The 17,394-nt window shown below is 38.4% G+C and overlaps 1 protein-coding gene across 1 annotated transcript in view; it reads left to right on the forward strand.

Annotated features, from left to right (window-relative positions):
• The first annotated feature begins 1,492 nt into the window (after positions 1 to 1,492).
• The window catches only part of LOC137519710 (potassium voltage-gated channel subfamily H member 8-like), a 115,514-nt gene continuing 99,612 nt past the window's right edge, over positions 1,493 to 17,394 (forward strand). The window contains exons 1-2 of the mRNA XM_068238679.1: positions 1,493 to 1,573; positions 5,869 to 6,066. Coding sequence (XP_068094780.1) covers positions 1,519 to 1,573; positions 5,869 to 6,066 — 253 coding nt within the window. The 5' untranslated portion in view covers positions 1,493 to 1,518. The remainder of the gene's footprint in view (positions 1,574 to 5,868; positions 6,067 to 17,394) is intronic.

Here is a 17,394-nt window from a genome sequence, read left to right on the forward strand (position 1 = left end):
TTGCAGGTTCTGTACAGGAGGATGTAGGCTGGCTTTACACACAGAGAGGAATAGTTTGCAGGCTGTGGGGAGTCTCTGTACAAACATCAATTCTATCTTCCCTTAACCTGAAAATGTCTATTATGCTGGATACACACCATGCGTTTCCGCGTTCGATGCGTCCGTCGATACGCATCAATTCAATTATTTCCGACATGTCCGATTCAAACTTCGATGGATCGTTAGGTCTAATTGCCATACTTTACATGGCAATCGACCTAAAAATCATCGAAATGCGTTCGGAAATGCTTGGAAATAATCGAATCGACGCGTATCGACGGACGCATTCAACGCAGAAACGCATGGTGTGCATCCAGCATAAGAAAGACACACTTTAAAAAGCTATCTTTTATTTCAAGCATAATTCTTCTGTATCAACTACTGATGGGTCTGTTATAGCGGTATCACATACTTACCTTCCTCCCTTACCTTCCCCAGTACTGTAAGCACCCATATCAAAATACATCATTTTGTGTAGAAAAGTACATTTGTTAGTCTTATTCAGTGTAGTAGATATTGAGAAGGATTTTTTTTTATTTACCAACCAGTTTCTAACTCCTGGCCTTTCAGGAAATGATGTAACTGAACACTGATTTCACTTCCTGGTGCCCGAAGCAACTATCTTTGATGATTTTCTTGTAATGTGGGCTCTGGGAAGGAATATTAATTTAAAACTTTGCAGCTTGAGGCGCAAGAAATCTTTGCAAATTATACATGTTTCCATTGGTGCTCAGTTAAATAAATTTTCATGGAGTTCTTCTTAAAATTAGTATTAATTCAGAAGCCTCTTCCTGATTCTCATTAAGTTTTGAAACTAGAAAAATGAAGAATTCAGGTATGGTGACTACTGTATTCTTAATGTGTGAACTGAATGTTAATGCACATACTAGTATGGCACCAAAGTCACCTAAGCAGCTAGGTTCCATATTTATTCAAATAGCTTACATACTAAGCCATATGTATACAGTCCGGAGTTTCCCTGTTGTAAGCATTGAATCTTTATGACTGTATTTAAAGTAGCGAGACAATAGCATGGTAACTCTTGAAAAGCTTCCTCTATATTCCCTAATGATAGATCATTCTAGAAGGAACACCAGACTGTTTCCCCTAACTACCATGCAGGCATTGAAATCTATTTCAGCTTTTACAATATAGTATCAAGAATTCTAAAGCAGTTCTACTTTTAAGAATTTGCTTGCTATATAAAGTAGATCAATCCCTTTATATAGCCCAACATACTTAAAAAATGCTTTGGTACTGCATATATAAAGTCACTAGTAAAAATATTATTTGATGGAAATCATAGCATTATCCCAAATAAAAAAATACATATGAAAATGTAGCAAATTAGAAAAATGTCAAATAAAATACAGAATACAAAAATATACTAAATCCTTATTACACTACTGTCATCTTTTTTCCCCTTCCTGTTTCTCTGGGTGTATTCACAAAGAAGAAACAAATAGGTCCGGGAAGTGGATGCTAAATGTGTCAAACAGCATTGAATCTAAGGCTCTAAAAACCCGCCCTAAAAGTAAGTGCCTTATTTTATCCTAATGTTTGCTTATATATTAAAGTAGAAAGTTGCCCAATTGATATTTATAATGATATATAATAATAATGAAACCCAAACCCACAGTACATATTTTTTATCACATAGGAAAAATGTTTATTAAAGTACAGTAGAAATATCTAGTCTTACATCCTCCCTTTACTCCATATTATTCAAACACAAAGACTGCAGACTGCTGCATTTTAATAGTTTACATCAAACACATGAAAGTGAATATTAAAGTAGCTATACAGATATTACTTCTTAAATTATTCTCAGGATAAAAACACCTGAGACAGCTGACCATTAAAAAAATGCAATCAGAAAGATTATTTTGTTTACATTTGTCATGAATGTTTGCGCATTATTCCCGTATGTCATGTTGACTTGTTTGTGAGCTTTTTGCTGACAAAGTGTGAACAACAATTTACAAGCTGAGTTAAGACTAAAATGTTTTGCTTTGAAGTCTGAATTCTAAAGCTTATGTTCTTATGACACCTTTTAATGGGAGCTTAATAATTCATATCTAAGAAATGCTGTTCAAAATAAAATTAGTAGTACTTAGTATGTGAAAATAAAAATTAAACAGTTTACATAAATGTATGTGAATTTAGACCTATAAATGTTAATCTTAACTAAAGAAGCGCTCCTACAATTTAATTAGGTTAATGAGCACCTAATGAAAATATTATTTTCTTTGTTAAGCTTTTTATACTTTTAATATTGTTAGCTGCAAAACTACTCCCTGACCTGTTAAGTTAATTCTTTGACTAGTTCCTCATGAAGCAGATTGAGGTTTTACCCATGGCATTCAGACTCATGCTAGGATATAGAATATAAAAAAACTAGTTACGTACTCTTGTAAAAAAGAAAACAAGCAAAAGAAAGAAGACACTTAGAACCTTTTGGGTGGAATAACTAATATAATTTTAGCAATGCCTATAACTGAAATAATTTTAGCAAATACCTATATGTAATGCACCATGAAGTCCTTCTTTAAGATTTCCTAGTATGTATATATAGCCATTGTTAAAGGCACAATGGAAAAAAATTATTATAAAGGTTTATATGGTGTTATAAAAGGGGGTGAGGTGTCTATACTTATTATTATCTTATATACAATTTATTTTTATTTTTATTGTATCCTTATAATATAATTATTTGTTTATATATGCAATTATATACATTTTAGTATATTTAAATTCTGATATAGTTCATATATCTTGTAACATCTTTTGGTGCGGTTGAAATCAAAAATATCAACAGAAATGTGTAAATAATGTCAGTGAATTGAATTGTGCTGCACCAGTACACATAGTAGCACACTTTTAACTATAAATGACACTGTAAGCAAGAAGAAAATGCATTTCTTTTATTAGATTTCACTTCAAATAACATCAGTGTGGATGGAAGGGCTGTGTGTCACTTGTAGGGTAATGTTATTCTCTGCACCTTCTCCATTCTTCTGTAAACACTATTAGCCAGTATCAGTTTATTTTATCAAGGTGATAAGGTTGCTTATGAGATGCAGTAAATATTGGATATAAGAAAACATGATGTATGTATAAGTAAAACTTCACACATTTCTAGTACCATCTTGTAATGCAAAACATGGTTTGTCTGGAGAATAAAGAGATCAAAAATGTAGGTAACTAACTTGTTGGACTTTGTTAACAAGTATACAAAAATTAGGAGTAATATATAATCTTCAAAACAAACATTTTTTTTTAAATAAATAACACTTGTAACCGAATAAGATTAAAAAAAACACAGTTTAAAGACCTGACTATTGTAACAATAGCAATGGGCAAGCATTTAATTAACGACTGTACAATTTAAAAACTAGACTTATCTATGCATCTTCAGGAATTGTGGGAGTCAGAATAATGTAAAGAACAGAAAAGGCATTTCAAGAAAAAGACACTTTTGATTTTTGTAATGAATTTGAAATGCAGATTCTGTAGTTTTTTTAACACACTGAAATTTACTAGAGAGTATTTTTTTTTTCTGCCAATGTGCTTACAAGAATATATAATTGTTTCATAAATGCTTCAAACAGTGCAGATTTCAACAAGCAAAGACATCAAGAAGGTAGAGGAGGGAGGGGATTAAAGTCCAATTTTTACAGGAAAAGTCTCAATCTACATATTACGTCTGTATATCTCTGAAACTAGTGATTGCTTTGATTGCTTTGCGCTATTTGTGCATATCTTTCAGCACATGCTCAGTTTTAACTTCCCATTTCTAAGAAGCATGCCTAATAAATTTGCTTTTCCTTTTCTTAACCTCTTGAGGGCCTAGTGACTAGGCCATTTTTGGCAAAATAGGCCACTGCAGCTTTCAGGGCTCGCTGCAGGGCCGTACAACTCAGCAAACAAGTGATCCCCCCCCCTTTTCTGCCCACCAACAGAGCTCTCAGTTGGTGGGCTATGATTGCTCCCAGGATGTTAGTTTTTTTATACAAATATTTCTTTTCTTTTTTAATAAATAAGTGTATTTTTTTAAATATTTTTTCTTCCCCCTCCCTTCCCCCGCCAGCCAATTATCGCGATCGGCTGTCATAGGCTTCAGCCTATGACAGCGGATAGCTTCTCTGCCTCCAGAGGGGACAGCCATGTCACACGGCTGTCCCCAGTGTAGTGCTGCCTTAGATTGCAGCACTGTACAGTGTTATTAGACGGCAGTTTCACAGTCTAACAGTCCCTATTGGCAATCGCTGCAGGGAGGCCCAGGCGGGGATGCGCACGCATCGGGGTACGCGATCCCCTGCAATCTCCGGCCCCAGCACTTCATGCCAATTGGCGTGGAGTGGTCCTGGGGCTGCCACGCTGCTCACACCAATCGGAGTGGAGCAGTCGTTAGGCATTTAATCACTTTGGTTTGTGCATATTTGATTAAAAATGTAGATGAAATGTAGAGGGTCCTGATTACACCATATGAGTGCAGCTGGACAAGCAGACATAGTCCTACTTTTTTACATGCTTCCAGTTATTAGTCAGTTCTACATAACCATTAATAATGAAAAGCAGATAGCTGACATACACAAATAAATATGGTTGCCAGTAATTGCTATTTTTGTAAATGTTGCCTCAAATAAGCTTAACAGAATATAGTAGAAGCAGTAGATTGTTGTATTATGTTAGCCATCAGTAAAAGCAAGAAGTTTTGAACCAGGATGATACCATTTATTGGCTAACTTAGAAGAAAAGGAGTAAGCTTTTGGCTATGATTCCTATATACAATATAATAGTATGATTTATGTTTGGTAACATGGCCTACATTCATTACAAGTTGCATCAAAAGCATTTAGAAAAATAAAAGGTCTATATATGGTAGTATATTGGTGTAAGTTTACATTGACATGGGCTTGAATGGGCCATTATGCTTCATTTTCACATTTTCTTATTTATTGATGACCCATAACTGTTTAGATGTGTAAATCTATGTCAAAGTGACTGTAATCAAAGTATCTATTAAATGTGTTTGTTAATACTGTGTTGCTTATGATACGCTGCCATTTCTGTATGACATGATAACTTTGTAAATCTCTTTGTAATGGTTACATTGTGCATAATGTTATTCCTGTGCTACTTAGTTCATTATGCTCTTCCCAGTCTTAAAAAGTATACTGTTTATCCTATTCCTTTTCATTCTAGATATTGGTTCTTCTATTTTCTTCTTTCACACATTTCAAAAAATGTGAATTAATTTAAATATTTCCTTGGCTTTACACAACTGGGTTATTGTCTTGAAGGTATTAAAAAAAAACACACAATAGAATTTTATTTGGCAGCTAGTATTATATGAGAACTAAATAAAGGGCTTTGGAGTCACTTTTCTCCAGCTTATAAGCCTGTATGCCAAATTAAAAAATTAGCGATAAACCCTACAACTAAATTAAGCTGGAAATCCCATTTCAAGATGGGCAAGCATGTTATGATCTGACTAAAGAATCTTTGGCACATGTGTTACGCTTGGCTTTATAATTTTATTGCAGTTAAATGTTTTGTTTTTTTTTAATTTTACTACATGCAATTTATTTATAATGGTCACATTTTACTACGTAAGTGTTCAGCTCAAAAACATTATAGAATTTAGTTATGGAAGTTTGAGAGTGAACCATTGTATTAATTTGTTTGGAATCATCTGTTTTAGCTTGGCAAGTCTGTAATACATTTTAAAATAAATTCAGCAAATAATTTTATGAACTTTTCTGTCTTGAAACTTGTATTGCAGAAGATTTTTCTCACTTTGCTTTCATTTATTTATTTTGATAGGTTGGCTTCATGAACTGGGGAAAAGGCTGGAGTCACCATTCTATAGCAATAATACCCAAGGTGGTCCTACCATCCGAAGTACATACATTGCATCCCTATATTTTACGCTTAGCAGCCTAACTAGCGTTGGATTTGGAAATGTCTCTGCCAATACTGATGCAGAAAAGATATTCTCCATTTGTATTATGCTAATTGGAGGTAATGGTCTCATTTTATAAACCTGGTATTTCATTGTTTGTCTTTTACCATGTAAAAAAAATTATGTAAACAATCTCTCATGTTGATGCAAAGAGAATCTTAAGCAGTGTTGCTTGCAAATTTTTGCCAAAGTCAATTTCACATTGAAAATGCTATTCTCAATTTCAAGAAAATATTAGCAAAAATACATTGTATTTTCGCAATATGGTCAAAGAAAAAAAAATGTCTTTGTGATGTGAAAATTCACAACAAAACTGAAAAATCGGTAATTTTTACCTCAAAAATTTGAAAACAAAAACCATGAAGGATACAAAAAAACCCCCACAAACAAATTACAAAATGATTTTCAAAGACATTTTTGCTCAAAAGTAGAATTTTACATCACTTTCATGAAAATGTATGCGAAAGAATATCTGCATCTGCTCATCACTGATCTGAAGCAGAAAACCACTTTGAGCATAAAGGAAATATATCTGAAAAGAACAAGTGACAAGTTGAGGTTTTTTTAAGAGGACAGACAGATTTGAAAATAGACTATCCCCCTCAAGTTTTCCTTTATTTTTTTCAAAGCACTCCCTGGCAAGGATCTATATAAATGCCAGATGCCCTATCTATTCAAGTGTACACTGTTCTGTCAGATGGACTATTCCACTGCCATAAGGAGAATAACTAATCCAAAACCAATCATCTGTAGACAAAACTGTGGAATAAACAGGGGTAGAAAAAATATGCTAATAAGAAAGGAAGGCGTGTAAGTGACAGACATGTAACTCCTGTAGGAAATATCATCCAGTTTGGCAAAAATAGCCTTATTTAAGCTCCACAAACAACATTCTTTGTGGGTCATCACTACTTTCTCAGTTATCAATGTTAACAATTACATAATAAAAATGTATGACTCCATGTATTTGCATAAGTAAATATTCGCTAGTAATTGTACTCATTTCCCCAAATATTTCAGATTATATTGAATATGTAACTACTGTAATGTTTTAAAAGCTTCATGTCTGAACAGGAAAATACAAAGTTCAATAGCTATTTGTATCATGGCTATCTGTGACATACAGTATACTGTATGGGAGTTGGAAATAAATGTGGGGTGTCCTGACTTATTCCTTATGAGAAAATGCATTTTTTTGTAAAAGATTTTGAAAATTATTTTCTTCTGTTTTACTTGTAAGTAATTACATTACTTAAATATACCAGTATTGTTAACATTTAAATTAAATACCTATTAGTCCAAGAATATTACAAAAACACATATGCTTTCATAAGGAGTTCTTATTTTCCACATGACTGTAGATGAAAATATACAATTTTTGGGGGACAAAACCATTTGGTTCTGTAAGGGTTAATGTTGTGTTACTGAAGTACAGTACGTGGAATTTCTTTTGCATGGAATTTGTGTAAAATGATCAGTAAATGGAACACTACACTTGCCTGTGTAGTGTGTTACTTTGTATCATAACAAGCAGCAAATAAAATGTGAATGAAACTCATTTGTTCCCTTATGTGTTTACTGAAACTGCAATTTCATTTAATTCACCATTCTTTTCAATATAATTTCTCAAGTATTTTGAATGATTTCAAAGTAAATACATTTCCTCAATTTACAATTAATTTGTGCAGCAGCTTTAGAACCTATTTGAATGATTTGCCAACACTTTCTTAATGCTAGGTTAATATGTTTTTTAACACCTGATATTGTTTGCTAGATAAAAATAAATGTATTTGTTGTTGAGGAAAAAATGCAATTCATGTAGTTCAATTCTATGCATTGCATGGTATGTTTGGAAAACAGGATTTTTTTAGTTAGCCCTTGCGACTAGACGAAAATGCATACCCTTGCATCAAAATAAGTTGCAATGAGTTAGCTTAAAAAGGAATTGCATGTTTCCTAAAACAACAAAATATAGATCATTACCTATATGTCAAATAGTAAATAGTGGAAAGTTGAACACGTTTTTTCCCCCAATTGTAAGTGTCAGGGGGGAATTTTGTACCCTTTTTTAAAGCTATCGAGCCACATAAAGGAATTTTTTTTGCCTTCTCCTGAAATCAGCTGGGTTTTGAGGATGCAGGGCTGTTATGCTTTTCTTGCTTGAGCTCAACAGGCAAATGCCTTTTTTTTTATTATTAAAAGCTTTATTAAGCATATCAATAAATCAACAGTGCAGTGAAGTACGGCAAACTAGTTCAGAAACATCAACTATACATCAAACAAGTCTGTATAAGGGAGCATAGAGCAGTTAGCTGGACCGCTCAACCTAGGAAATGGGGTATCCAGTACCTCCTACTGAGATCCTAGGGATCAGTCATTGTCCATATTTAGTAATACACCATGTGGCTCCCGTCAACCTATACTATAAAAACAAAACATAAAAACCATAAAGAACAGAAACAAAAAGAAAAAACAATGGATATGTCCATTATCAGACAGCGAGAGCCCATTATACTCAAAAATAGAAGAAAAAAAGGGGGATCGAGTAATATACACACAAGTCAACGTCCAGGGAGAGCTATAGATGTCTATGCGTTCTCCAAGGGTCCCAGATGGTATTAAACCGTGTCACATTCTCTATACTATAGTAAAATACTTTGTCCATCAGCATCATTAGGTCTAGACGATGGGTAGCAAGAGTAAGATCTAAGTCAGTGGATTTCCATTTGAAGGCTATCGACCATTGTGCGGCCAGCAGCATGTATTTGTAGAGTGATCTAAAAGTTCGAGGGACGTCATCGTTGGGAACGTACAAGAGAGCCTGGGGGGCAGTCAGGGAGATCGGGAAGCCGAAGACGTCTTGAACCATAGATTTCCATGACGTCCAGAAGCGTTGGGCTGTAGGACAGTCCCAAAAAATATGTAGAAGGGTTCCTTCTTCAGTACAACCTCGAAAACAGAGTGGGGAGGCCGAGGGATAGATTTTGTGAATTTTAGTTGGTGTGTAGTACCACCGACACATTAGCTTAATCGCTGTATCTTTGACCATATTTGATTTAGCCACTCCAGAAACAGCTGTCCAAATAAGAGACCATTCAGTGTGATCAAACTGGGTCCCCAAGTCCTGCTCCCAGGCTCTCATGTACGGTAGTTTACTCTCATCATCTTGTCTAAGCAGCATGGCATATAATGTAGAAATAAGGCCTTTACGTCGGGAGAAATCAAAATACAAGGATTCAAATATTGTGGGGTCATTTAGTGGGAGTGTAGGGAAGATGGACGAGAAAAAATGTTTGATTTGACAAAACCTGAACGCCTCACCCAGGGGGGCGTCATGTCCAAAGCGAAGCATATTAAATGTGATTGGGACATCTCTGATCCAGAATTTGTTGGCCGTGGTGAGGCCTTTGTCCCTCCACCAGGGAAACAACTGCGGACTTTTAAAAGCCGGAACAAAATGGGGGTTGCCGAAGATAGGAGTCCTGGTGGAGGGAAAGGTCATAAGCTTGTATGGGGAGGCTATTGAGATCCATAGCTTAGATAGTACCGATACAATCCTGTTCCTGCCAGAAAGGGATTTCAAATCTTTCTTTGAAACTATTGTTGCCAAAGAGGATAAGTGGAAGGGGAAAATTGAGGTAGATTCAAACTGAAACCAAGCAGGGGGGTTAGAATTTATGTTCCAATCTAATATTTGGCTAAGTTTAGCAGCCAGATAGTAGTGCCATAGGCTTGGTAATCCAATACCTCCTTGTAAGGGGGATTTATAAAGAACCCGAGCACGGATTCTAGCTAGTTTGCCATCCCAAATAAATTTATTAATCCGTGATTGCAGAACAGATATGGATTTCTTAGATAAGGTTATAGGGATCATACGAAATAGGTATAATAATTTGGGGAGAATGATCATTTTGCATGCTAAACATCTACCAAGCCATGAGATCTTATATTGCGACCAGGATTTGAGTAGAGAGGAAATATGATCTGTTGTATGAGTAAAGTTAACCCCATAGAGATTTTTATAGGAAGGCGTGAGGAAGATTCCTAAGTATTTGAATTTGAAATTACGCCATTTGAAGCCATAATTAGAGTCTAACCAACTGATCGTTTGGGGATAAAGATTAATTGGAAGGGCGGCAGATTTAGATGAGTTGACTTTAAGACCTGAGAATTTGGCAAATAGATCCAATAATTGGAATAGGTTTGGAATGGAGGTCAATAATCTGGTCAGGAACAGGAGTGCATCGTCTGCGTACAGGGACAGTTTAATATTATCTACACCATAGCCATAAATACCTGGGTGTTGTCTAATCGCCACCGCCAGAGGCTCCAAAGCTAGAGCGAACAGCAGTGGGGAGAGAGGACATCCCTGACGAGTGCCTCGCTGAAGACGAACAGGAGCAGAAGAAGCTCCGGGGATGCGTATCACTGTGGACGGGGAATCATACAAGGCCGAAACAGCAGTAAGTATGGGGCCCGACAGGCCAAAGCCTTCCAATGCAATGTTTAGGTATTGCCAACCCACAGAATCAAATGCCTTGCTGATGTCTAGACCTAACATCAGAAATCTAGACTTTTTGAGCTCAGCATCTTGGAGAATGTTAGTGGCCAATCTAACATTATCAGAGCCTTGTCTACCTGGGATGAATCCCGTTTGAGTGTGATCCACCAGGTCACCCACCATTAAGCCTAATCTCAGAGCCAGGATTTTAGCAAATAACTTGATATCATTATTAAGGATAGAAATAGGACGAAAGCCTGATGGGGAGGAGTGGTCAGCATCGGGTTTGGGGATTAGGGACATATTAGCTAAAAGCATTTCTGAGGGAAGTTTGTCGCCTTTGAGTATAGCATTAAACATCGAGGTTAAAGGGAGAGATAAAACATTGGCGAATTTCTTATAGTATATAGGGGAGAACCCATCTGGACCAGGGGCAGTGGCCGAACGGAGAGCTTTAATAGAGTCAAGGACTTCAGAAGGTGTAATCGGAGCATTAAGGGATGTCAATTGATCTGATGTCAATGAGGGTAAATTCAAAGAGTTCAGCCAAGTCTTAAGGTCTGTAATATTGGTGGAGATCTCTGTACCTAGAAGGTCACGGTAAAAAGTCTCAAATATTTTCGAAACCTTTAAAGGGTAGTACCTCCTCGGTGCCTCTAGAATTTTTGAGTTTATAAGAATGAGGGGGTTTGTAAAACTGATTTAGCTTACGGGCAAATTGGGTAGAAGGGTTGTTACCTCTAAGTAAAAATTTTGCCTTGGAGAACTTCAGTGCCCTAGCATGGGAGCAGTCCAACAGGGAGTTCAGCTCAGTCCGTTTTAAATTGATTTCGTGCAGTATATCGCTAGTCATAGAGTTGACGTGTCGTTTAGATAGCAAGTCCAGCTCGTTTGATAACAGAAAGATTTTTTGGGATCTAAGTCGTTTAGCTTTGGCTGCTTTAGCTATGAACACACCTCTCAGGATCGGTTTGTGGGCCGCCCATCTAAGGATAGGTGAAGTATTGTCAGCATTGTTAAAAAAGAAGTATTCCTCCAACTCACCCAACACGGACATTCTGTCTGATTCATCCGCTAGTAGAGAATCATTAAGCCTCCAATTACTAGGATCAAAGGGAAGCCCAAAACCGATTAAAGTGGACTGGACCATATGATGGTCAGACCAGCAGCATGTAACAATTTCGGATGTGGAGGAGTTGGAGGCGAGTATAGGAGGATAGATATAATCTAAGCGAGCGTAGGATTGGCGAGGGTGTGAAAAAAAGGTGTATTGTCTGCAGCCGATATTATGTGCTCTCCATATGTCTACCACATTAGATTTCGAGAGGAGCCTGCTGAGTTTTCTCGGGAATGTCTGGGCAAATGGGGACTGAACTGACCTATCTAACTGGGGGTTTGCTACGGCATTGAAGTCTCCAGCAACAATCAGATGGGTAGAGGCCAGTCTTTCTAGTTGTGTAGATAGAAGGTGAATGAATGCTGTTTTAGAGGCATTGGGAGCATAACAATTAACCATAGTAACTGGTTTACCCTCCAGTATACCCTTGAGAATCAAAATCCTGCCCTCTGGGTCCTCATAGGAATCGATCAGAGTAAATGAAACGGAATTATGAAGGATTATGGCCACTCCTCTAGTTTTTTTGGTGAACGAAGCAAAATAGGCTCTTCGGTATGATCTATGTAAGAAGGTGGGTGTTTTGGATTGAACAAAGTGGGTTTCCTGGAGGAAAATAATTGAGGCTTTGAGGCTCTGATAATGCTGAAACGCTTTCCTGCGTTTAACAGGTTCATTTAAACCCTGGACGTTGTGTGTGATCAAATCAAATGACCTAGGCATGGGATGAGAGTCTGCGTTAGCTTTTGCAAGTTAGATAGGACACATAACATATCAAACTTCATATAATGGGCTCTCGCGGCAATAAAACAACAAGAAATAACATCTTCAGAAAACGAACAAAAACAACAAAACAGATAGAAAACATAGAGTAACTGCAATAGAGCAGACAAACGAAACAGTTTCACTGGGCAAACACTCCGCTCCATCCTATCACTATAAGGCCCAGGAACTCTCAGTGGCATATTCAGGACCACACTGAGAGGGGGGGGGATCAACTGCGAGCTATAAAGCTCGAAAACAGTCAGGACAAAAAGCTGGGGAACCTTGCGCGCTAAGGGGGAAGCCCACCCCAGCCTGTTCAAGTTGCAGAGTGCCTGGCTCGAGGTTGGTTATTCAAAGGCTGCTTCCGATAGGCGTCGAGGTGGGCCAGGGAGACCTGTTGACCTATAGAGATCAAAAAGGTGACACCCTGTTCCAGTGTGGAGACCGGATGAACCTTGCTGCCGTGCGGGATCAAAAGCTTTGTGGGGAAGCCCCACTTGTATGGCAGTTGTTGTTCTCGTAAGTAGGAAGTCAAAGGGGCCAGGGATCGCCGCTTCTGCAAGGTATATTGGGACAGATCAGAAAAGACCTTGATGTTGCTGTAAGGATCTGGAAGTTTCTTGTGGTGTCTCATGTAGGATAAAAGAGAGTCTTTAACGTGATAAAATTGGAAGCATGCAATAGCGTCTCTGGGAGTCTTTTCCGGTAGATAGGCAGGTTTAGGCAATCTGTGGGCTCGTGCGATAGTGTATTCAATGTCAGAGTACTGAGGGATTGCCGACTTCACCGCATCAATCAGAAAATCTTTCAATTGAGTGTTAGGCACTGATTCATCGATGCCACGGAACTTCAAATTGCATCTTCTGTTGCGATCTTCCAGATCAGCGATCTTAAGCTGTGTGGCCTCATTGTGCACATCGAGACGGTCTATTGTGCTGACAGTTTTATTGTGCTCAGTGATTAAGAGAGAGATGCTGTCCTCGTTATCAGACGTGCGGGATCCCAAGGCGTCCAGGGAGCGGTGCAAAGTGTCAGTGATAGAGAGAACTTTAGCTGATATAGAAGACTCTAGGGCAATTATCAGATCTTTCAGGAAGGCACGGTCAATTGGTTGATCCGAGACCGGAATGGCAGTAAGCAAGGAGGCTAGGCCTGAAGCAGGGGCCTGTGGTACAGCAGCCTCTGTAGGTAGGTCAGCAGGACCCGACATCCTGGGCCTGGATTTGGCAGGGCTGAGGAAGGTGGGAGAGGTGGTCTCTGGCTCAGACTCGTCTGAGGCGGCTGGGCTGGAAGGCAACGCTGGGGAGGAGGTCTTTGAGGCCGGGGCGCAGTTGGATGCGGACTGTGATGCGGACTTTGATGTGGATTTTGGCGCTGATGCGGAATTCCGTCCGCATACGGCCTGTGTAAGTGAATGGGAGGCTTGTGGGATGCGGACAGGCAATGCGTACTTACGTGTCCCCGGGTTGCCGGCGCCATCTTGGGTCCTGGGCCTCCTCCGTGAGAACATCTCCGGGATCCGCTGCGGGCGGTCAGTCGGTTGCTGCGGGGTGCCAGAGGTCTCCATCTCTTCTTCCAGGTCGGGGAGAGTGTTTTCTGCCTCACCGGGCATGCTGCAATACGTCGCTTTTTCAGGCTGAGGTGAGGAGCTCCCTCCTTATGCTGCCATCCACGCTGCGCGCTTGCAAATGCCTTTTTTAAGCCAAATGCAGAGTTGCAGACATTTCACAGAGTGACTATGGGCTGGTTCACATTGAAAGAGCTTTTTAAGTGCTAATTATTTCAAAAGCTCTTTCTAATGCAATGCTAGGGGTGAAAATCACATTGCTTAAGTGAGAACACACACATAGGGCCATATTCTATTGCTGAACTCACCAGCACTAAGCACTGGCGAGTTCTTAACTTAGGCGATGGGGCATCGCTTAATCTAATGAAACTTTAGACCCCCCCCAGGCGGAAAAGAACTCGCTTGGGCGATATAATCGCCCAGCGAGTTCTTACCACGGAATCCAATTACCCTTATCATGACATGAGCTCAGACATGAGCGTTAGCTTAGACCTGCAAAAAGCAGGTCTTAACTAGCTAACGCACGTTGTCGCCGCAGCATCTGGGGGTCTCCTTTAATAAAGAGACCCCCAGAGTTCCCAGTCAGGTCGACGCACAGTTTAGAAGCCCCCTGCAAAGGCTCCCCGTCATACGTACCGCCGCCGATCACCCGCCGCCTCTCGCCGCAAAATCCGTCACGTAATTACAGTGTATCTAACACTGTAATTACTGTCCGCATAGAAGGAGCCCGGGCAAAGCATCTTTGAATCTGCAGCCGGGCTCCCCATTGGTCTGCTGTCTAAACCAATAAAATGGCTCAGACAGCAGACCAATGGGGAGCCCGGCTGCAGATTCAAAGATGCTTTGCCCGGGCTCCTTCTATGCGGACAGTAATTACAGTGTTAGATACACTGTAATTACGTGACGGATTTTGCGGCGAGAGGCGGCGGGTGATCGGCGGCTAGCCTTTGCAGAGCTGCGCGGGGGCTTCTAAACTGTGCGGCGACCCGACAGGGAGCTCTAAGGGTCTCCTTATGAAAGGAGACCCCCAGATGCTGCGGCGGAAGATGTCGGCGATGTTCGGCGGGCGAGTGTGCATGTGTGGGGAGTGAGGCCGTGGTGCTGATGGACAGCACCACAGCATAAACCTCACTCCCCATCGCTCGGTAAAAGGGAGCATCGCTCAGGCTTTCGCCTGAGTAATGCTCCCTAACGATCGGCCATCGCGTGAAGGATATGGGCAGTAGGATTTGCCGGTAATCCTCGCGCGATGGCAAGGTGATAAGTAGCTCGCATCTGCAAGCTACTTATCACCTTGAATAGGATATGGCCCATAGTGTTTATTAGCAAGAGCTTTTAAAATCATAAGCACCTAGAAAAAGCTCTTGCAGTGTAATCCAGCCCCCACAATGTTTGCCACAAATTTGATGAAGTGTTGCAAAGAAATTAACTGAGGCTACACTATGCAGTCAATTTCTTATCCTTAAAGAGGGTAATTTCTGGACACGGTGTGTTTTATGCTTAAAAAGAAATACAATTTAAGATTACAGTGAATTTTAGAAATGTGTAGCTGGCTGCAAAATGAGACAAAAAGATCATTTTAATAGAATTACATTACTAAAAGACTAGTGCAAAGCTAGTAAATGTACGTAGAGCATTTTCTAACAAATAGGATGCTTACGTTTAAAGTTAATGCCAAGGTTGGTTTAAGCTTAGAGATACTACTAAAGCCCAAATTGCAAATTGTATAAGTGCAATTATTATTCTTTTTTTTTAAATGTATTAGTACATAACATTTTAGGTTTTTTAAATACCAATGATTATTGATGGTCATGATTACTTATGCCATTTCTTGTCATAATACTTGCCATTGGCCTATCACTATGGTGGGTGACCTGATTGGTAGCTGAGAATATTGTAGCCCTATCATGGATGGGACACGGCTAATTACAATAATTTTAAACAGGAAGTCTTTAATTTTCCAAAAATAGGAGGTTTTCAGGCAACCTAATCAAAACTCTAATTTAAATGACAATGTAATACAATACACTATAATAACTAAAACAAGCCCACTTCATGATCAATGTGTGAATCAAAAATTGCCAGTGTTTGATACTTTAAAACCTAATTTTATGCAATGTGGCAAACTCTGGGTACTAAACCATAGCAGAGTTGTGGTCTAGAAATTCACAGTAGGTTAACATCAATAACAGGCCTATCTATGGTTTAAGTACATAGCACTCATTTGATGATTTTTGCCTTGTCCACTACAGCTGATTATTAGGGGTTACTGAATCTCCAAAAATATATCTCTGGACTGACCCAAGAATATATAAATAGCTTGTTATTCAAAAAATATTTATTTTGAAAACATTTTTATTTTCAAAAGGAAAATAGTACAAACAAAACCATGGTAATAAAAACAGCATAATTGTAAAACATATTATGATTTTTTTTATTAAAAAATATTGTAACATTTCAAATTGCTGAATACATCCTCGATCTGCAATAATAACTACAAATCCTAAATGTATAATAATGTCACAGGCACAATGATTTCTCAAGCTTCTGTCTGTTGCAAGAACCTTGGTGCTTCATCCAAAAAGTTGTTGTGCTGCCTGGCGGCATTGTTGCAACTTTGGGATTATATTAAACATTGTTGATACATTCAATAATGTTCAATGTTTCAATATTTTTGAACTTAGAGCTATTTTTATATTCTGGTGCTGGGCTGGAGGTATAAATTTGGAGATATGATTTGTAGCATATATTCAAAGCATCCTTCATCATTTTGATTACTATCAGTGAAAGAACTTCAGCACATGAATATACACTGTAATCATCCATAATAGAAACCATTAAGGCAAATTACTTATTTAAAATTTCATACAGGCTGCTAATTTACCCATGTTAAGCTATTATAATGTATTTCCAAACATTTGTTTCTGTAACATTTTTATTTCCATTGATTGATCACTTATGAAGGTTTGCAAAAAATAATTTAATGTATTGCTAAATGGAAGTTATTGGTTTAAAGTAGGAATATGTTGAATACTAACAGTAAACAGATCACAGAAAGTGGGCTACTTAAATGAAAATTATAAGATGTGTTACACTAATTAACTCAGCGGTTTATAAATAATCATGCATCAACATTTTCAATTTCAGCAGTGGTCTATAAATCAGCATGACAAAACAATTACTAACACATATAAACAAGCACATGCATTAGCCCTTATACATTAGAAAGTGTAATATTAGCAGAGACCAAGACATGAATTTATGAGCAGATTACGTTAAAAGAAAGAAAGACTAGTCTCTGATAGAAATAACTACGGCATTTACAGCTTTTATAGTCAGAAGACTGAATTCTATAACATAACTGTTTGTGACTATGACTATAAAATTGTATGAAAACTAATTGAAAGCAACAAACAACACAGCTCAGTTGTTTACTTGTC

This window comes from Hyperolius riggenbachi, chromosome 5 (genome assembly GCF_040937935.1).
Source record: "Hyperolius riggenbachi isolate aHypRig1 chromosome 5, aHypRig1.pri, whole genome shotgun sequence".
NCBI lineage: Eukaryota > Metazoa > Chordata > Amphibia > Anura > Hyperoliidae > Hyperolius > Hyperolius riggenbachi.